At 38.4% G+C, this 22,821-nt stretch overlaps 1 protein-coding gene across 3 annotated transcripts in view; it reads left to right on the top strand.

The window, feature by feature from the left end:
• Positions 1-22,821, top strand: part of LOC122069729 (putative callose synthase 8) — a 59,976-nt gene that overhangs the window by 28,920 nt on the left and 8,235 nt on the right. For 2 of the 3 annotated variants that reach the window (XM_042633791.1, XM_042633793.1), the window contains exons 23-33: positions 91-175; positions 259-419; positions 618-741; positions 845-939; positions 1,018-1,156; positions 1,238-1,389; positions 2,300-2,406; positions 2,490-2,615; positions 2,715-2,783; positions 3,010-3,196; positions 3,361-3,469. In XM_042633791.1, the coding sequence (XP_042489725.1) occupies positions 91-175; positions 259-419; positions 618-741; positions 845-939; positions 1,018-1,156; positions 1,238-1,389; positions 2,300-2,406; positions 2,490-2,615; positions 2,715-2,783; positions 3,010-3,196; positions 3,361-3,469 (1,354 nt within the window). The remainder of the gene's footprint in view (positions 1-90; positions 176-258; positions 420-617; positions 742-844; positions 940-1,017; positions 1,157-1,237; positions 1,390-2,299; positions 2,407-2,489; positions 2,616-2,714; positions 2,784-3,009; positions 3,197-3,360; positions 3,470-22,821) is intronic. The other variant, XM_042633792.1, reaches the window with a different exon arrangement.

Genomic DNA, 22,821 nt, shown 5'->3' on the forward strand with positions numbered 1-22,821 from the left:
GGTCATGATGTACAAGAGTTCGTTCATTGCAAAAGATATATAACATCCGCTACCAAGAAACTTAGTAGGAATATGTTTAATTGTCAACAGAGAGACGGATTTGATGACTATACCTTTATCATCAGATTTAAGCTCTGGCCTGGTCCGTTGGCCTGTTTTTCTTCTAGCAACTGAGGTATTGTATTCATTTCGTAGTAAGGTTTGGTCTTACCCTACTACTTCCTTCCATGCCTAAACATTCCTTCTTGCTCTTGTCAGTTTTCAACAGCATTGAGCATGGCAAGAGATTTTGTTGGAGAGGATGAGAATCTGTTCAAAAAGATTAAAAAGAACAGCTACATGTACTGTGCTGTGAAAGAGTGCTACGAGTTGCTCAAAAATATCCTTGACTTTCTTCTTGTTGGTGATTTAGAGAAAAGGTAGAGAACCATGATTCTAATCAGTTTTTGGGATTCCATTTACTAATGCTATCTTCTATATTATTCTTTGGATTCACTGAATTATTTTCTTTCCCCACACCAATCATGTATTTTAGAGCCTTCACATTGTCTGACCTAAAGTTTATTTTTTATTTTTTATCTTTAAGTCTGTTCCATTGTTGCATGCGTCTATTACAGGGTTGTTTCGAAGATACAAAGTGAAGTACAAACAAGCATCTGCAGATCCAGTCTACTTCTGGACTTCAAGATGAGTGAGCTACCAACTCTACATGCTTCATTTATTGAACTAGTTGGTCTTCTGGTAATTGCCTTAACAGAATCTAGTGTCTCAATTTTTTCTGCCTTTTCTTTTACTGCTTTGAACGTTAATGATATTTTCATTTTTATATGACAAAATTTTCAAGTTTGAGAACAAAGCATGTCACAAAGATAAAGTAGTGAAAGTACTGCAAGACATTTTTGAAGTTGTAACCAAGGATATGATGATTCATGGATCCAGGTTTGTAAAACTCTTATCTCCTTCTCAAACCAAGTTATTTTTGCACTGTACTAAGAATTATACGTTGATTCCATACAGTGTATTGGAATTGCTCTCCAAAGTGGAAAAAGATGAAAAGAGTTTCTTCAAGAAGGTTGAACCAGAGTTATTTGTATCAAGTCCCGGAAGTCCTGCCATCCGGTTCCCGTTTCCAGATGATAAGCCTATGAAGGAACAGGTAGGCTTCTAATTCATGAAGACATTAACTCCTTTTAGCTGAAATATATAGCACTTATCTGTGAATTTTTATTTTTGGCAGACCAAACGTTTGTTTCTGATGCTTACTGTCAAGGAGACAGCTTTGGAAATCCCCATGAACTTAGAGGCTAAGAGGCGTATTTCTTTCTTTGCTACTTCTCTTTTTATGGATATGCCTATGGCTCCAAAAGTTCGCAATATGCTGTCATTCAGGTTAGTTTTGTTAATCCCACATCAATTCGGAGTGAGAAATCCCATTCCTAATATACTTGTGAACACCCTCCTCAGCCACTAAGGGAAAGGCTGCACCAGATGGCACACTCCACCCTAGGGAGAAGGGAGGTGAGCTCACCCCGACCCATAGTCGGGAACCCTTGCCCTTGGGTTGATTAGCTTGTATGTAGTTTCAAGGGCTAATCTAGTTGCATCATGTGTTAAGCATAGGTTGTCATTAGATCTGTTTTTTAAGCTGGAGATTTACATGGTATCAGAGCTTGGAGTTGGAGATTTACATGGTGTCCGAGCAGGTTAAGTCTTGCCTCCCTTCAGATTCTGTCTGGCTCCATCCTTGCTTTACTTTGTGGTTACTACCCACTTAAATGTGAGTGGGAGTCTTAATCCAACATCGATTGTGAGTGAGAAATTCTTTTCCTAATATAATTGTGAACAACCTCCTCTCATCAGATCGGTCTTTTAAGATGGAGATTCACATGTTTTAACCTCCTTCCTCTCTCTAGCATGGATTAATGACTTGTATAAACATTCCCACCCAAATTCCTGCAGCTTAAATTGGTTTCAATTTAAACGCTCCAAAAATTACTCTTGAATCTGTTTTGCGTATGTCTTTCTGACTGAATGCCACCTGAAGCTGAATTTGGTTTCTAAAATATGAACTCTCAACTCTCCAACCAGCCCTTAGGGCGCTATGCTTAAACTTCCTTTATCAGCTATTAGATAAGACCTTGATCCAGTTGTTGAAAAAATTAGAAACACAAAACAAGATCCATGTTTGTCTTCTATAGAACAGATATGCTTATTAAAGTATTTATCATCTTTTGTACAAAGAGATATTTTGGGACCATAAAGGTTATCTTTGTCTTACTTAATTCTCTTTTGGAGTCAGTGTTATGACTCCACACTACATGGAAGAAGTTAAATTTTCAATGGATGAGCTTTTTTCAAGCCAGGAAGCTGTTTCTATCATGTTCTATATGCAAAAGATATATCCAGGTATTGTGAAACAGGACTCCTTTTGAACGTTCCATCCCTTCCATTTTAGCTACTTGCGCCTTATTATCCATTCCTTATTCCAGATGAGTGGACAAACTTCCAGGAACGCGAAGGATGCTTGGGATGTGAATTGGATGAGTTAATAAAAATTAAGCCTGAAGAGCTTCGAAATTGGGCTTCTTTTCGTGGGCAAACACTGAGTAGAACAGGTAAAGTAACTATGCTTGTGTTAAACTCTGATCTAATATAATACTAGATTTTGCAGTCACCACGAACCAACCTTTGTTTGTCTTTGATGATTGTAACAGTTAGAGGAATGATGTACTATAGGGAGGCCTTGAAACTGCAAGCTTTCCTTGACATGGCTAAAGATGAAGGTGAGTTACACCCAATTATATCATATTACCTGTTCCTGTCTGTATCCCATCTTTATATTTCCCATCTTTGCTCTAGTGAAAGAATAGTGTGAAGCCGCTTACCCTTCTTTTCTCCTCGTTCTAGAATTATTAATACTGCAGCCTACTTGACATCAATGAAATTAATTCCTCTATCCAATGTCCCCTGATATTATTTACTGCCGGGTGGCAAATATTGTGAAACCAGAAATTTTTGAAGACTACAATGCTATTGAAAGGGGACATGATAAGAAAAATAGTCCACGCTCATTATCAGCTCAACTAGATGCAATTGCAGATATGAAATTCACACATGTCATCTCTTGTCAAATGTTTGGAGCGCAAAAATCTTCTGGAGATCCTCATGCACAAGATATTCTTGACCTGATGATAAGGTAATACTAAAATCTTTCAGAAATTTTATTGTTTTTGTTTTTGTTTTTATTGTTTTTTTGTTTTTTGTTTTTTGCTTTTTTTTTTTTTTTTTTTTTTTTTTTTTTTTTTTTTTTTTTTTTTAATGAAAAACTTTGAAAATCCTCATGATGCTACTCTATTAAAGGTATCCATCTTTGCGGGTTGCTTATGTTGAGGAGAAAGAAGAGATTGGAAACAAGCATCAAAAGATTTATTCCTCGATATTGGTTAAAGCAGTCAATAATTTGGACCAGGTAAAGATTCAAAATAGTTATTTTTCCTCCCCTCCCCTCCCCCCACCCTACTCTTTAATGAGGATATTGGTGCTTTCTAAGGATCTGCAGGTGGTTATTGTGTATATTAACCAAGGTTTACTATAACAATTTTCTAATAAATTAATTTTCATTAATCGAATTTAGAGAAATGGAAATAACACTTTTTTTTTTAGTTTAAAGGACAAACCAAAAATAGAACCATTAGATGGAGTTGTATGTCCACATTTTAATGCATTCCATTTTTATGTCAGACTGCCCCTGCCCCTTGAAGAATATGTGTTGCTTTTATCTATTCACAGTCCTTTTGTTTGATGGTCATAATATATCTTTTCAATTGTAGATAAAAATTTAAGGGCCATCACTCATGAGTATCTCTTGATCATTAATCTTAGCCACTTGTTCGTTTATATTCGTACTTCAAAAAAAAAAATAAAAAAAATGATGCTCCATGCTACACCATTGTGACAAATCATGCTGTTGAAATATATACTTAAAGGGTGCCACAAGAGCTTTCCTGCCTTTTCCCCCTCCACCGGCTCTAATTAATGGGAGTCGGCTGAAGGGGGCATACTTGTAATTCTTCTCCTTTCTTTATTATAAATAAAGGCTTGTGTGCTCTTATAGACCATTCAAGCATTCTAACCAATTTTTCTGTTAACATGGTATCAGAGCCTCCAAATCTGATCTAGGTTCTCCCTCTCCTCTTCCCTTCCTCTATCACAAGCTTCCATCACCTCCATAGTCCACCCTCTCCTCTTCCTTTGTCTCTCTAATCCCTCATGAGGCAGCACTAATGAAGTGATTCTTATAAATCTAGTTGCTGCCCTATATCTCACCTTAATGAGATAAAACCCAAAACCTTGTAGGAATCGATTAGACTGTTATCCCCTCTGCGATTTTTTTATTCTTCCTCTTTTGGAGATTGAGTCTTCCTCAACCATGGAAGATGAATTCTCCTCCTCTTGAAGATCAAGTACTGTACCTGGAAGCACCCATCATTGCTTGCAAGATTGAAGACCATCTACCCCATTTGAGATTTTAGAAATCAGGGTTTTCTCTAAAACCCTGGCTCCATCGATTTTGGCTTTCCCCTTTTTAGATCAAGATGAATTTTGGAGGAACTTCTACTCACCCCTAAAGAGGACTTTAATCCTACCTGTGGCCAAATCTACCAAGGTTTTTTTAGGTTATCTACATATTTTCCAAATTTTAGTGTTTTCTCCTAAAACCCTAACTGATCGATCTCACCAGTCTCTTGTCAGAAGAAGTTAATATTTGGAGTATATTCTATATTTGTTCTACTTATCCTAAATCCTCTTTGATGAAGTGTTTGTCCACCAATATGTGCTTCGTTCGATCATGTTATAGTGGATTGTGGATATACTTATGATAGCCTTGTTATCACAAAAGAGTCACATGGGAGCCTCAATATCATACCCCCAACTCTTGGACTAGCCGTCTCAACCATGGAAGCTCACATACTCCATGGGCCATAGCTATAAATTCTAACTCTTCACTTGATCAATGATGGAGAACCCTTGGGGAGGAGAGGGGAAATCATAGTAGAGAGGGGGAAAAAGGAGAACCACACGCTTCACTAGTGCACAAACTCAACATATTCATTCAATAATCAAAATCACTCTCTAAATCTTCAATCGATTACAGCTAATATATAGGAAAATAGGAACATGAAATTAGAAACTTAACTGAAATGGAAACTAGCCTAAACTGGGAAACAACTATAAAAAGGAAACCAAAGCAAGGAAATAAATCATACTCCTATGTTCAAGTCTGGAAAATAAAAGCATGAAATAAAATACTAAGTAAACTACTGATTTTATTTCCAACCCTTGTTGGACCAAAACCCTGGGCTGGACCGGTTTTTCTTGGCTCTTGGCTTCCAAAGCCGGTCATGCTGGTCCAACCAAGAGAGGGCAGCCGTATCTGCATCAACTCTCCTCCTCTGAAAAGAACTCGACTCCGTCGAGTTAGGGAAAGGACCGAGGAGACCGTCTGAAGGAATACGCTGAATGAGGAACGAGCCCACCATCTTCTTGAGCTTAATTTCAGGGAGATCTTTGGCAGGATGAAACTTTATAGTCTTGTTGGCATGCCTGAAGGCATAGGTATTGGCATAGCCACAATGCTGTACTTTCTTATCAAACAACCAAGGTCGACCAAGAAGGATATGGCACACCATCAGAGGGAGGACATCACATTGGACTCTATCCTTAAATCCACCAATAGAATATGTGACCAAGCACTTATCTGTGATTTTGAGATTAGTGTTGTTCACCCAAGCAACCTTGTAAGGATTAGGATGTGGTTTTGTATTCAATCCCAGCTTACGAACATCGTCTTCAGAGACAACATTAGTGCAACTGCCTCCATCAATGACCAAGGTTAGCAACTGATCATTGCACTTCACACGAGTTTGAAAAATACTACTGCGGTGCCAATCTTCATTTTCAGTGGTCTTCTGAGTGGTCAACACATGACGAATGACATAAAAAGGATGTTGGTCTTCGTCACTGAGAGTGTTATTGACTTCACCTGTTGCACGTTCCTCTTAAATCAACTGGGTCAGAACCAAGTTACTCTTCGGGAATATATGGTATAGGAGAATCCTTATCAATAAAAGCAACCAAACGGCTGGGACATTGAGCACTGATATGTCCAAATCCATGGCATGAGTAGCACCAAACTGTAAATTTTGAAGAATCAGAAGGTTTATTCGAACCACGCTGAGGGGGTGAGTATGGGCGAGTAGGCCGTGAAGATGACATTTCAGAGACATGTCGAGGTGGAGAATACGGCCGACTAGGTCGTGAAGAGGCCATAGACGTAGCACTAGCCTGTGGTTTGCTAGATGACCTCTCTTGGGTAGGAGACGGTTGCCAAACGGAACTAGTACCTCGAGAAAAAGTATCTGCAAAATTTCTCCGGTTGTATGGGTGTTTCAGACTTTCCTCAACCTGATATGCTACTTGTACAACGTCTTCCATGGTAGGCAATCGACTAGATGCAAGGGCAGCACTAAGTTGAGGGTGCAAACCATTGCGAAATTGGGCCACTAATACTTCTTTATCCCACTCAAAGTCAGAACGAGTGGCCAAATAATAAAATCTAGCAACATACTCTTCAACGGTCAAATTCTCTTGTTTCAACTGTGCAAACCTGAGACGCATGCGTTGCTTGTAATCAGAAGGCAAGAATTGCTGATTCATGACTTCATACATTTCAACCCAAGTAGTGACCAAACCAATGCCTCGGGTTTGGTTCTGTTGTTGTGGCTTGATCCACCAGACTCGGGCCGTACCTTTCAGTTTGGCCTCTGCAAATAGGATCTTTCGAGCCTCAGTCAACCCGTACCATCTGAAGAATGTATCTAAGCTGTGAATCCAGTAAAGGTACAATTCTGGATTATTGTCTCCATAAAAATCAAGGATATCCAATTTTGCTGCTCTTTCTGCTCCATCATCATGTCTACCAGTCCCATATGGTGGTGGAAATGGTGGTGGTGGTGGTAGTGTTACTGACGGATCCTGTGGAGTAGTGTTGGAAGAATCGTCAGTTTGAATGAGACTCTTTCCTTTATCTACTGCCACCAAACGATCAATAGAAACTTGCATGGACCCCATGGAAACTTGCATAGATTCCACCATTGTTTTTAGGGACGTGACCATGTTTGTGAGAGCATCAAATTTTGTATCAGTTTCTCCTTTATAAGAATTCAGTTGTTGAACAACTTTACTATTGGCTACCATGGTGATGATTAACAAAATAGCACTCAAAGAATAATGGTAGAATAGTAAATAATTGGAGGCTTAAAGGGCAGGGCAGAATAGTAAATAACTTTTTTTTTTTTGGAAAAATTGTAATTTTATTTTGGAAGTTCAAATTAAACCACAAAAGGGTGTGTCATGTCACGTGTGGGACAGGGGTTTAATTGGAAATAAAAAAAATATGGGACAAAAAGGGAATAATGGAGAAAGGGAGGGGTATTCTAGGAAATAGATAGATAATAAGGAAAAAAGGAATAAAATGGAAATCGTGGGTTGAGGGTTTCACCGTAAACCTCCAATGGAGCTCTCTCCTTGGAGATGAAACCAGCAACGATGGTTATCAGCAGGTTTCTCTAGCGATAGACGATCGAAGCAGCAACGGAACTTTTGGAGGAGGCGTGAACTGTGATGGAGTTCTAGGGAGATCGTCTTGGAGATGAGATGCAACAGAAGGTCGTTGATCAAGGAAGGGTTTCGAACCAGAAACCAGGTACGGTTCTACCTCTCTCTTTGCTTCGTCTTCTTTTGATTTTGTTCCGTCTTCTTCTCATCTTCTCTCTTTTTTTTATTTTCAGCTTCTCTCTTCTCTTCTCTTCTCTTCTGCTTCTACTTCTTCTTCTTTTCTTCTCTGCTCTTTTTCTTCTGTTCTTCTTCTTCGTCGACTCTCTTCTAGCTTCTTTTTTTTTTTTTTGCTGTCAGAATGAACAGAGGGTAAAAGAGGAGGCGGTAGGGCAGGGAGGTTTTGGGATTTTTTTTTTGTTAAGTTTCTGTCAGAACCAGATAGAGGAGGCGGTGGTTGCTGTCGGAAGGGAAAAGAAGTGAAAAGAGAGGCGGTGGGATTTTCTGGTTGGGAATCGAAGTGAGGAGAGAAATAAAGGGAGGCTTTGGGATTTTTTTTTTGTTTTTTGTTCTCAGTATCGGTGGAAACCAACATAGAGAATGGGAAGGGAAGAAGAAAGATGGGGAAGGAATAGGATCCTTCGGCTCTGATACCAAGTTGATGGAGAGAACCCTTGGGGAAGAGAGGGGAAATCAGAGAAGAGAGGGGGAAAAAGGAGAACCACATGCTTCACTAGTGCACAAACTCAACATATTCATTCAATAATCAAAATCACTCTCTAAATCTTCAATCGATTACAGCCAATATATAGGAAAATAGGAACATGAAATTAGAAACTTAACTGAAATGGAAACTAGCCTAAACTTGGAAACAACTATAAAAAGGAAACCAAAGCAAGGAAATAAATCCTACTCCTACGTTCAAGTCTGGAAAATAAAAGTATGAAATAAAACTAAGTAAACTACTAATTTTATTTTCAACCCTTGTTGGACCAAAACCCTGGGCTGGACCGGTTCTTCTTGGCTCTTGGCTTCCAAAGCCGGTCATGCTGTCCAACCAAGAAAGGGCAGCCGTATCTGCATCAATCAAGCTACAACCGGCTTTTTACTCCTCTATATAACTAGGTCAACACCTACAAATGTACAATACCAGGATGTAGATCGTCTATCAGAAATTGAGGCAGCCTAATCAGCATCAGTGTAGACTTATTAAGGTGCCAAGGTGACCCAAGGTAGTGGAAGGGGTGCCTAAGTGCTTAGGCGACAAAACACTTGCTTAGGCGACTAAGGAGCCTAAGTCTTTTTTTTTTAGTTCCTCTCTTTTCTAACATTATTTAGTATATTACATATACCTTATATCATAAAAAATCAACATTAAACCACATTAAGTCATCAAAAACCAACATTAAGCCACATCAAGTCACTAAAAATCAACATTAAGTCACATCAGGTCATCAAAAAATTAACATTTAGAGAAATGTTCTTGTTCTCAAATAAGTTTTACTAGTCAATTGATTTTATTTTTACGTGAAATTATTTGTATTAGGTAGAGCACAAAATCAGCTTTCCAATAAGTTTAACATTAATTGTTGACAAAGTTATGTTCCGATCAAACTTATTTTAAAGTATGCAAATATTGTTAAAATCGCCTTAATCAAAATAATTTTATGGATATCAAAATAAAAGATTATTTTACTGTGCTTTTGGTTTTTAGCAATGTTTTATCATGATAAGATTTATGAAATTTTCATAAATGAAAAATCCCCAAAATTTAAAAGTTGAAAATCTCTCTTACAACAAAAAACATAGTTTTTGTTCTTGGACTAGGGGTTGACTTTTTATCCTTTTAGAATTTGATTTTGAAACTATCTTTACTGAATACAAATAGAGGGTATTAGTTAGAATGTAAAGATGAAAGGAAAAACAATAGATCAAGAGGATGACGGGTTGAAGAAGAAAAAGAGGAGGAAGAAGAAGAGAATAGTTGAATGTAGTTTGTATAAAGATTCTCTTATCATATATATATATTACTTCACTAACAAGATGTAAAGAATAGCATACACCTCCCTAGGGAGGCAAAGGGAAAAAAGACAAAATACAAATAAGTGATAAGAATACAATACATTTGACCCTAAAGTACCCTTATTACAAAAACTTAACAATATTTTCTTATTTATGAATAATATCTATAGTAAATTTTACTTTAATGATATTTGGCATAAATAAGTGCCAGGCCAGAGCCTTGCTATAAGGTGACAACTAATGCAATAAGGTGACAACTGCCTAGATCCTTGCCAGACTGCCTGGATACCTAGGTGATGCCTTGACAACTATGGTAGCCTTTTATCCTTAAATAATTATGACTGGCATATAATAGTCCTTTCCTAGGGAGGACTTCAAGTATCTAAGAATGCAGTACACAACATCCACATGCCCACTTTTGGGGGCATGCATGAACCGAATCTCCACTCCCACTGCATAAATTGTGTCAAGAAGAGTCAAAGTCAAATAGATAAGCTTTCAAGCAAGCCACTAATATTTCCTACATCAACAAGGGAAGGTCGACAGTCTTTTCCCAGTTTATGATTCTATTTAATTAGAGAATTAGCAGGTTTACAATCCAACATTCTTGTTTCTTTCAACAGGTTCAGTCCAATTCAAACTTTCTTTGACCCATATTTATCTCCTTCTTAGGTTTGGACACTTAAATTCCTAGTAAATACTTCATGGGCCCTAATACTTGATCTCAAACTGTTAGGCCAAGTAGTCTTCAACCTAGTTATCTCATCTTTACCATATCGAGTCATCAAAATGTCATCAATAGGGCTGTGATGGAGGCATTACCTTACTTGGTGAACAAGGTATGGTCAGCTTGACTTTGGGAACCCATTATTCAGAATAGCATATCTTAACCTTTCAAAAACCATGCCTTTGGGGACTGTTTGAGACCATAAAGTGCCTTTTAGAGGAGACACTTTTCCTTCAGTTGAAGGGAACTTGAAGCTAGAAGGAGTTTGCATGTCTATATTCTCTTCTAAGTCACCATGAAGAAAGGCATTCGTCACATCTAACCAAGGTTCGAGATCTTGTTTCGTTTCGGTATTTCGGTGGTTCCATCGAAATTTCGGCCAGATTTTGGCCAAAATTATGTAATTTTTTTTCGGTTGGCTGTTTCGGTGGTCAAACGATGGTATTTTGACCTGAAACTTGGGGGATAGCCTATCTTAAGGTTAATAAACATGACAAGAACATAGAAATGCAAAAATATTCGAACATGGTATTGTTTTAGAGTTGTACCTTTGGTTGGCAGGAGCCGTCGAACTGTTCTGAAAATTGTACCTACTTCATTGCTAGAACAAGATGTAATATGATAATAAAACAAATAAATAATGCATTTAAGCCATGATCAAACATACATCAACATTAATTAGCTAATATTTAGAGTATTAGAGTAGTATACTATGCGACTCCTTAATCCACAAGTCCCAACTAAAGTAAAACATTGAGCATGTAACTTATACAACAGTACAACAGTAATCATAATGACTATGTAGTATCTACTATCTACTGGAAAGAACTATGATGGCCTGGCTGGATTCCACTCTTAGTACATTGGAGTCAGTGTGCATTTTCCTCTGATTGCGCCACAAATGTATGTCACGTCATAGTCTGAGAGAAGAATCAAACGTAGTCCTCCACAGCTGCCAAAAAGACTGAGTCATCTACATACTGAAAGTAACCTATCCGAGGGTATGTATCACCACCATAGTATGAAGAAGAAGAACCCTCCATTGAGTTACTGTCAACTGATGGTTCCGGTAATGTGTACGGGTTGGCTGGGTATGAGAATAAACTATCCACAAAGCCACTACCATGTGACTAGGTCTGGGAGCCATAGTCAATACTACTACTAGGAATGGATGAACCAAATGTATGCCCCATCGTAGTGAATTGACCATAAGGTCCATGATACTGTGACCAGGTGCTCCCTCCAGTAAATGATAGGATATGCCATTGCCCACTCCCTCTACTCTCATTGTCCAGATGACTATCCCCTCCACTTAAACTCATTCTACCAATAGAAGTAGATAGACTATCAATGTCTATACAATCTCGTTGCCCTTCACCAAATCGGCGACGAGGCCCTTTACTGTAACCTGAACTCTTCCCTCCACTTGATGGATGTGCACCATAATTAGAATCTTGTGTGGCATACTCAAATTGACTCTCCCCAGCATAGTTATCAAGGCGTCGCCTAGGCATCCAGGCGGTTTGCCTGGGGCCTAAGCGACAGTCGCCTTATTGCATTGCATACCGCCTTGTGTTTTGGCACTTATTTATGCCAAATATCATTTTATTTCATTTACTTAAGATATTATTCATAAATAAGAAAATACCCCCTATTTGAATCCAATAAAAATACTTTAAAAATCAAATTCCAAAAGGATAAAAAGTCAACCCCCCAGTCCAAGAAGAAAAACTGGATTTTGGTTATAGGGCCGATTTTCAACTTTTAAATGTTCGAGTTTTTCTCAATTATAAAAATTTTATAAATTCTATCATGTTAAAACATTGCTAAAAACCAAAAGTTCAGTAAAATAATTTTTTGTTTTGATATCCATAAAATTATTTTCATTCAGGCGATTTTAACAGCATTCGCGCACTTAAAAATAAGTTTGACCGGAGCATAACTTTGTCATTACAACTTAGATTTAAGTAATCTTAGACTTGTTGGAAAGCTGGTTTTATATTATAACTGATACAAAAAGTCTTATGTAAAAATAGTATCATTTGACTAGTCAAACTTGTTATAGAACCAGAGCATTTCTCTAAATTTTGATTTTTTATAACTTAATATGACTTAATGTTAATTTTTTATGATTTAATATGGTTAAATGTTGATTTTTAATGACTTGATGTTGCTTAATCTTGATTTTTTATGATATAAGGTATATATAGCTTACTAAATAATGTTAAAAAATAGGAAAAATAAAAAATAACAATTGGTCGCCTTATTCGCCTCAAGGCGTGCGCCTTCTCGCCTAAGTGCTTAGACAACCCTCCACCGCCTTGGTTCGCCTTGGGTTCGTGACAACTATGCTCCCCAGTGAATCGCACCGGCTCCAGTTGTGGATCATCCTGTTTATACTGCTCTCGAACTCTAAATCTATCACCACCACCTCCCCCATCACCATCATCACCACCATCATCGTCATTAGTATCGTTGTCACCACCATTATCACCCTTTTCATCACCTCCTTTATCTCCATCACCATCACCATCACCATTACCATCACCATCATCATCATCACTATCACTATGTGTCTGTGTATTTGGCTATGTTTGAGTCTGAGTGTGGGTACGACCACCCGATGAAATGGACCAATCATCTTTGTCATCATCATCATCATCATCATCATCATCATCATCATCATCATCCCTATTAGGTGTAGGCTCGAATGGTCGAGGGGTCTGTGAATGTATCCTTCCATCTGTAGCTATATAATCATCAACATTGACAGCCATCTCTCACACTAAATGTGGGTTAGACCTACCTCCTAGCTGATCCATCAACGGCTCGCCTCTATCCCTCACCCAATCCACTAGGGGATCCTCATCATCTGAGTAGATCTGAAAAATATCAACTAACTCGATCTGGCCCTATCATTATCCTGACCCATGCGTATGTGCTGCATCCTCAGTCTCATATTATAATGCACATACACTAAGGGCCCGTTTGATAACGTTTCAAGAAATGCGTTTCTGCCGTTTTTGTTTCCAGAAATAGTAGAAACAGAGTACAAAGTGTTTGATAAAACTGTTTCGTTTCACTTATTTTCAGAAATAGAAATAGAAATTTTTACTTATTTATGGTTCAAGAAACGACCCAGGCGAAACAAGTTGAACTTGTTTCGCCATTTCTGGAAACGACTTATGGCCATTCTTTCACTGGTTACTATCGACTTCTAAAAACATGACTTATCAAACACCTTCAATTCCGTTTCTGTTTCTAGAAACGGAAATTTATGTTTCTGTTGTTTCTTGAAACAGAAACGACAGAAACATTATCAAACGGGCCCCAAGTCATTCAGACGTTGTGAACCCAGTCGATTCTGCCTCTTCGAATGGATGAGTGAAAATGTGCTCCAATTTCTCTCACAACCAGATGCAAAGCATGTCTGGGAGAGTACTTTGATGGCAATCTTTTTCAATTTCGGAGACGAACCCCCATACAATACCCACCATTCAGCTGCATTATAAGTTACAACAAGTGTAAAAGATTATTTATGTTCCAAAACACTTAACACTTGTATAAGTAACATACTAAAATTTGGATTTCATACCAGGATCAATATTCGTAGGACCTGTATATGCGGCGAGAGCCCCGAAGCTGCCTAATGCATCCCTGAATTCTTTCGTTTATAACAAATTTACAAATAGGACCCTAGTTAACATCCATTGTATTGAAATTTAGATTTCTATAGTATAATAGTAATAGTAGTACAAAACTAACCTCAGTATTGGTTTTGGCTTGTAGATTAGGGTTTGATTATAACTTGGCAACCACTTGCTTCACTGCTTCTAAAAGATCCGAATCCAATGCAAGTCTCTTGCTGTACTGATTCTGAGGGTTTAAATAGTATGCTGAAATATGATAAAACATATTATTGTCAATGTGAACATTAATGCATTTTTATATCACATAAAAGAATGTCTTCAGCTTTGCTTACCAACCTTATACAACGGATGCGAAAGCTGGCGCTCCCAACGGTCTTTTATTATTTCCACAAATTTCCTACTTCCACGTGGGTTGCTAGTGTAGACATTTTCCTTCATCATTACAATAGCAGCCCACAGGCTTGGTAAGATGGGTTTGAAAGTAGAATCCACCAACTTCAATAAACCAACATTTGGTACCAAGATTTTAACCACTTTACCCAATTGTGTCGAAAACTCCTCTGATGAAATGGTTGCCTGTGCCTCCTTACCACCTGTTGATCTTGATTCCCTCCAACCAAACCACTCCTTAGATGCGAACATGGATCGAAGACTAACTTTCTTGGATTCAAAACTCTGGAGTGCAATATAGTTGGTAGTAAATCTTGTGAGACTGGGCCTGACCAAGTCACCCCAGCACTTCTCCCTTAATAGGTTCAATGAAAACCCATGTTTATAAACAAATGTGCTCACTTGCCTAGCCCTTTCAACCACAGTCTGCACAATTTTAAGTTTCCCTATGTTCTTCAACATTAGGTCAATGCAGTGTTGGAATCCAAAAGAGTTGGAATCTAGGGTTGTTCATCATTTTAATTCCGGCCTTCTTGTAATTACTTCCATTGTCAATCATAATATTAATAACATTTTGTATCCTAACTTTTTCCACAACATCGTTCAAAAGCTTGTAAATATATTTTACATTCTTTCTTTCCTTAGATGCATTAATAGACTTCAAGAAAATGGTTTTACCATCACAATAAAACATAAAATTGATGATGGACTTTCTCGTGGACCCTGTCCAACCATCACACAATATGGTTACCCCATAGCTCTTCCACATACTTTTTAACTCATTAATATATGCTTTCAAGTCAACCTTCTCCTTAGGACAATATACATTCATCACCTCATATGCAGTCAGGCCCTTTATCCCTGGACCGGCCTCAGCCATAGCATCAAGCATCAACTAGTAATAGGGACCTATGGTGGCATTTGTTGGGATGCTATGAAATAACATCCACTTAGACACAGCCTCCCCAACATAAGCTTTCAGTCTCCCCACATCCCCTTTTTCTTATGTTGTTTACTACCCTTTTTCCTGTATGCACGGGGATCCTGTTGTAGCACGAGGTTCACACGAGGTGGAACCACTAGAGGTGAAGGTGGAGGTGGGGCTGCCCTTGTACTTTGTGATCTCCTAAAGGGCAAAGGGATCTGTGAAGATCCACTACCTCCTGCTCTAGATGGACCAGCTCCTCATTGTCTATGCCTTTTCGTCTCCTTATGAAGACTCTAACGGCTTAATGCTTACACCTGCCACTATTGCCTAGCTTCTTGCTCAGTTTCTATGTCATCAAGCACATACACCGGGTCATCATTGTCATCATCACTATTATCATTATATCGAGCACGGGAGCATGTAGTGCCTCCTCAAACTCTATCCTAGTCTTCTCCGTTGCCATTTTTCTCTTATTCCCCCCTTCATATCTTCAACTATGGCCTTGGCAATATGATTAGGCACTTCTCTGCATCTGGCCACATCAGAGGAATTTCCAACCAGATGTTGCTTAAGTCTTGTGGCCCCACCACCCATAAACATCTTATGATAGTAGTTACATTTTGTATGCCTCTTATCTCCATCAATCGGCTCTTCATGTTTCTATGCAATCTCTCCACTATCACGACTACTATCATGTCTCCCACCTCCTCTCCCTCTTTTCCCACATTCCTCATCGCCTCCTCTAGCCATTTTATGTCGCCCTGATGTTGATGCATAGAAAAAAGAATGTCATTATTAACTTACAAGCATATGGTAGCTGCTTATGTTTTATTCTTACATAAAATTATTTTTTAATCAATTTTAGAAAATATTTTAATGACATAATGCAACAAAATCAAAGATGTTATAACATAACAAGCATATAGTACGCTCCAAAACACTCTAATATTAATCCCTTATTTTTTCTTTTATTTTTAAAATCAAAATAGAAAATTTTCCTTATTTTTAAAATTAATTTTCAATTATTAATCTATTTTTCATATTTTTTGAAAATTAAAATAAATAATTACCTGCTGGAAAAAAATTTCACTCCTATGGAGTCGTAGAACAGCCATTGGTGACTAACATATATATAGTTGACAACCATCAAAGCAATATTTAGCATAAAAAGTAACAATTTATGTTAATGGAAAATAAATTTTTAAACTAGAAAAATAAAAAAAATATTATATACCAAAAACAAATTTTGACTCCATGAGGTTATAGATCGGCCTATAATGTCTAACATATAAAAAGTCAACAAGCATCCAATAAGTATTTATGTACTATTTAAAAAAAATGGTTTTATAGAAAAAACTTTACCTTCCTTAAGCTTTGAATGTATATATCTTCTTGTAGGAGTCCAATGGAAGTCAAAGAGTGTGATGATGTGGCTAATTAGAGGATGGAAGGAGTGTTTTCCTTTCAAAATAGGTTCCTTGAACCGAAATACCGAGATAGCCTAGACAGAGTCGATTCTCGACGAGATGGAGTGTTTATAACATATGGTTTGTACCATTTCGGTGAGATACCAAAACGTTACTGAAATTTTTGGTTGAAATATCAAAATTTCGATCGAAATGTTGTACAACCCTTAATTCGTAGCTAGTTTCGCTTCTGTAAAAAAAAAAAAAAATACCGAAATTCCAAAATTTCACCGAAATTTCGAACCATGCATCTAACTGATACAATGGAAAATCTTTGTTTACCACCAATGATAAGAGGACCCTAATAGATTATGCTTAGCCATAGGAGTAGATGTCTTCTGATAATCAATCCCATATACATGACTATATCCTTTTGCCATCGGTCTTGCCGTGTGTCTCTCAATAGTACCATCTAATTGGTACTTGATTGTGTAGATCCACTTGCATTCAACTGGAACTCTCCCCTGGGAAGATCAACCAATTTTCAAGTATAGTTTTTCTCAAAAGCCATCATATTCTCATATGTGGCTGGCTTCCACTTAGGGTTAGACATAACTTTAGTAACATTTTTTGGAAACAAAGGAGAGGGCAACAGTAAAAGCAACACTTGTAGGAGAAAGAGGATAATAAGAAACAAATTGGGCTATAGGATTAGTATAAGATCTCTTTTCCTTTCTAATAGAAAGAGGAAGGTTTAACTCAGACAGAGGAAAAGAGATGTCATGGGCCCTAGACCATGCTATTCAATTAGATTGGAAAAATGGCAGCGTAACGTAACAACTAGTGTTGAAAGCTTGTCACCTTTTGAGGGATGTTACCTAACTAAGGAAGGTGGATCTTAGGATGTGGATCCAAAGAGGGCTCTTGGCAGGTCTTTTTCCACTTCTTTTATACATAAGTAACTCCTCATTTCCAGAACCACCACTTGAATGATCATGAATATTAACAATGTTCATCTTTTTGTGTTTCCCATTGTCCAACATAAAAGGGGGAATAGGAAGGGGGAAAGAAAGGGAAATTTTCACACCCATTATCTCCCCTTGAAGAGGATGTTGATGAGAAGCAAAGAAAGGTATAGAATCAAAGAACTTGACATCTTTGGAGAGAAACTGCCATCGGGAAGAAGGATGGTACCACTTGCAACCTTCGACAATGGAGGAATATCTTAAAAAGTGGCATTTGAGGGACCTTGGGGTCCAGTTTAATACGATAGGATTTATTAACATGGATATAACAAACACACCCAAATACCTTTGGGGGAAGAGAGAAAGCAGAAGACGGAGGAGACAAGGTTTCCAAAGGAGTTTTGGAACTAAGAAGTTTTGTAGGAATGTGGTTGATCGAAAAAAGCAACAGTAAGAAGGAAATCACATAAAAAGATTTTAGGAAAATGCATGCCAAAAGAGAAGACTCCTACTGATTTCCAACAAATGACAATTTTTTCTCTTAGTTACTCCCTTCTGTTGGGGTGTTTCAACAAGCTAACTGATGGATCATTATCAATAAAAAGTTTTGAAGGCCACTATATATGTGTTGTCCCCCCTTTTATCAGAACAATAATTTTAATTTTTGGTTTCAAACCGAGTTCAGACCATCTGATATAATTTTTTTAAGGCATTATAAACATCACTCTTATGTTTGATAAGAACTGTCCAAGTAGTGTGGGTAAATCATCAACAACTGAAATAAAGTAACGATAAGTAAATAATGAGGTAATAGTAGTACAGGGTACCTAAACATCAGTGTGCACAATGTGAAAAGAAATAAAAAATCAATTACTATGATTGGAATGAGAAAAATGACAATGTTTGGCGAAAATACACGGTTCACAATGAAAGAGATGGGAAGTAGAAAAAGAAATAAATAAATGAGGTAATTGCTTTCTTATAACAACAAAAGAGGGATGAATATTGGTGCCAAAGCAGCAGTTCTGTCACTACCTACACACATATAGGACTCAGCATTAGCAAAGAAAGATGATTGAGGATCAAGTAGGTAAAGTCCTTTCTCCTCATGCCCATTGCTAATAATCCTCTTCGTCACCAAATTTTGAATAAAAGAATAAGAAGTGAAAAATATGACAAAATTTATGGATTTTCTTAACTGATTTAAAAATAAATTTAGTGGCAAAGTTAGGACATAGAGAAACATAGAGTCACGTGAAATAGAAGTAACCAAAATACTACCCTTAGCACAAATGGAGGAAAGGGAGCCATTGGTCACCCTGACTTTATCCTACTAAAACAAATAGAGTATGAATCATAATAATGGGATGTACCATCTTTTGGTCAGCAGCATTAGAATCAATAACCCAAGATGGAGATATGGAATGGGAAGATGTGGAGACCTACATCATTGAAGCTGAGGGATCTGATACTGTAGGTAGAGAAGATGAGCTACCCACTTTGAGATGACCCTGTGGAATGCTACAATATCCTCTCTAGTAAGGGAATTGTCATATGCTTGTATGCTAGGAGAATACTATATAGAATTATTCTCAGTCATCACAGTATGTGCTCTAACTCCTCTACGTCCACCAAGCATACCAGTAGGTCCACAGTTCACCACGTGTACCAGGAGGACGGCTATGAAGTACATAACACCTCTCTCTAGTGTGTCTAGGTTTCCCACAATGATCATATTGGAGTATATCTATCATCTCCATGTGGTGGCTCTTGACCTCTTCCACCACCATGCCAATCTCTGTGAGAGTTGGAAGAAAGAGTTGACCACTCTAGTGAAGATACAAGTTTTAAGGCCACTCTCCGAGTCTCCTCACTCTGTAAATAGCTACACACCCCATCAAGGGATAGAACAGGAGACTACCTAATATTTGTATCTGGGTTCACTTATACTTCGGCTTCAAGCCACTGAGTAGAATAAGAACATGCTCCTTCTCAAGGGTTTAATAAACCTTAGTTTCATCTTGTGGGTTGGATAGTTGGAGGTCCCAATGATGATCATACTCAAAGTGGGGAGTACACACTCAACCCAAATTCAATGCCCTAATACTCAAAAAGAAAATTCAGCAAGAAAGGAAAATTTTCAACTCGAAGGAAATCTAACTCAAACACTCTTCACAGTGTAACATCACCCCTTATCAACTCAAGAGGTCTAAGAATTCATTAACCCAAAGCAGCTAAAAAAACATCACAACCATCACAAGCACCATCATAGGCAACATTTCATAGACAAAAAAATCAGGGGACAATGTTAGCAGTATCTAGAAATCAGGGAAGAAGTGAGTTGTGGCTGAACAGCCCTCCTCTTCAAGAGGAGAGGGTATGTGGGGTTGCAAGAGGGGCCTAGGGCGATCCAAATGGATCCTACTCCCACCTCAACAGTGGCCGAGAGATCCATTTGAAGGCAGGGCTAACAAAAATGGAGGAAATATCCTTTGATTTGAACTTCAAGCTTTGATTCCTTCATGTGAGACCTCCTCTAAATGTTTCTATGGCCCTTATCTAAGGTCGCCTCAAGAAATCTTTAAACTTTTTAGTTAGTATTCACTTCCTTGGAACCCTTTTGTAACGTACAATTCCAAAGAGAGGAAATGGAAAGGGAAAGCTGATAGAATGACACTCAAACCTAAACCAGCCATTGCTTGTTTGGTTTTATTTGCTCCGTGTTTTCTTGGAGTTGTTTTCCTCCTGGGCGCTACTCCGCTATGTTCTATTCATAGTGCTACAGTAGAGAAGATTGAACTCGAAGATGGTTACATTTTATGCTTTTGCTTTTCAACACTAAAGAGACCTATGGGTCACTGCTAACCGCTTTTGGTCCCAAAGATTTAGGCTTGCTATTTCTGTTGGTTACTATAGAGATGACCGTAGTTAGTTTTATTTTTACCTTGGTTAAATTTTATAATTTACTATTACCATAGTAAGTATTGTAAATAGGGACGCTTAGTCGTATCGTAGATAGGGATGCTTAGTCAACGTTACCCTATTCCCTTTATTTGATTTATTATAATCTTCTTATAAAAAAGAAAGACCTCTGCCATTACTGACAAGTCGAATCATTCTCTAATCTATGATTCTCAACTTGGTATTAGAGGCAAAAACACTAAAATCTTTTTCTTTTTTTGATTTGGTTTTACTTCTCCTCTCTTGGGGGGCCCTCACCTCCTAGTCTTGCATGGTAGACTTAACCCCGCTCCATGCAAACATAACCCCTAACCCACTGCACCCACTTTTGCCTCCGTCGTGTCGTCGCTGCCTGCGCCTTCCCTTGCCTCGCCATCGTCGTCTCTCTTATTACTACAGCCTGCCGCTGCCTATGCTGCTTGCACTCTTTGCTGCATATCGCTGTCAGCGCTTGTTGCTACCTGCACCTGCGGCTGCCTACATCTGCCCTTGTTGCTGCCTACACCTGCTGTCAATAACGCTTTCTGTCAGCACCCCCTTTATGCTTTCCTGCGCAGTCCACGTGCTCCTCTCTCTGAGCCATGAGTATAGTAAATGATGATGCTAATGTTGTTGTTGCCTCCTTTGAGGCCTCTAGTAGTCACCGTTCAAGCAATCAGTCCACTCTTCATCCTGGACCCATTAAACTCAACGGTCAGAATTATCTCACGAGGCTCATGCTTGCCTCCTTACTATCCGTGGGAACAACTTCTCTGGTTTTCTCACTGGAGACTCCTCAACCGACTAATTTAGCCACCGCTAACACCTAGTTAGCCAATGATGCCATTGTTATGTCCTTTCTGATCAACTCTATGGAGCCTGCTATCAGCCCAAGCTTTGTTCTATATAACTCTGCTAAGGATCTGAGATGTAGTAAATTCTCTGGGGGAACTATACTTAAGTCTATGAGATTTGTCATACCGTTTGTTCCACCACTCAAAAAGGGTTGTCTCTCTCAGCTTATTATTCCACCTTATGCAGCCTATGGCAACAACTGGATTTCTATCACCCAGTCCCTATGGCCTGTCCTATTGATGCTGGTACACTTCAGAAGAAGTGTGACATGGAACGGATATAAGACTTTCTGAAAGGTCGTAATGAATATGATCAGATCAGGGTACAGATTCTGGGTCGCAAGACTTTTTTGACTCTTCTTCAGGTATATAACTTGGTTCTATCTGAGGATCATCATCGCTCTGTTATGCTACCCTTCAGTTCCTGTTCAGTCTTCACTATTGCTACTCCGATTGCTGAAACTACATCTAAAGGTTTTACCTCTCGGAAACTGTTCAGTGTGATTATTGTGGTCGCCCTCGCCATACCAAGGAAACATGTTGAAAGCTCCATGGTCGTCCCAAGGGTAGGCGTAATAGCAAAACTGGAAACCAAGCCCCCAAAGCCCGTTTGTCTGACTCTGTTGACAGTTTCTCCACTACTGTACCATTCTCTCCGGATCAAATGGCTACCCTCAAGTAACTAATGACACAATTAGGCACTTCTCCTGCTCCTTCTCTTGTGTCCAACCTTGGCACCTTGCTCAAACATGTAGTTTCCTTGTTTCTTCCTCTCATTCTCCTTTATGGTTACTTGATTCGAGTGCTACCGATCACATGACAAGTAGCTCTGAGGTCTTCTATAGTTTTATTCCTTGTTCTGATCGGGATAAGGTACATGTGGTTGACGGTTCCTTATCCCTCATTCCTGGTAAAGGTTCCGTTTCCTATACCTCTACAGTTTCTTTTCCATCTATGTTGCATGTCCCATAATTATGTGCTAACCCTGTTTCCATCTATCACTTAACTAAGGAGTTGAATTATTTTGTTCACTTTTTTTCTACACACTACCTTTCTCAAGATCTGGTGATGGGTGCAACAATTGGGAATGGTCAGGTCTATGATGGGCTCTACTAGGATTCTCCACCGGCTGTGCCTCCTGTGGTAGCTCATACTCTCCGCTCTGACAACTCTCTCTCTCAACTCCACCAGTGGCACTGTCGTCTGGGACATCCTTCTTTTCATATTTTACGTTGCATGTTTCCTACTTTAGTTAAACATTATAGTTTTGAGCAACTTAGTATGATATATGTGAGTTTGCTAAACATACATGCACCTTTTACTTT

The sequence above is a fragment of the Macadamia integrifolia genome, unplaced genomic scaffold, assembly GCF_013358625.1.
Source record: "Macadamia integrifolia cultivar HAES 741 unplaced genomic scaffold, SCU_Mint_v3 scaffold692, whole genome shotgun sequence".
NCBI classification, from domain to species: domain Eukaryota; kingdom Viridiplantae; phylum Streptophyta; class Magnoliopsida; order Proteales; family Proteaceae; genus Macadamia; species Macadamia integrifolia.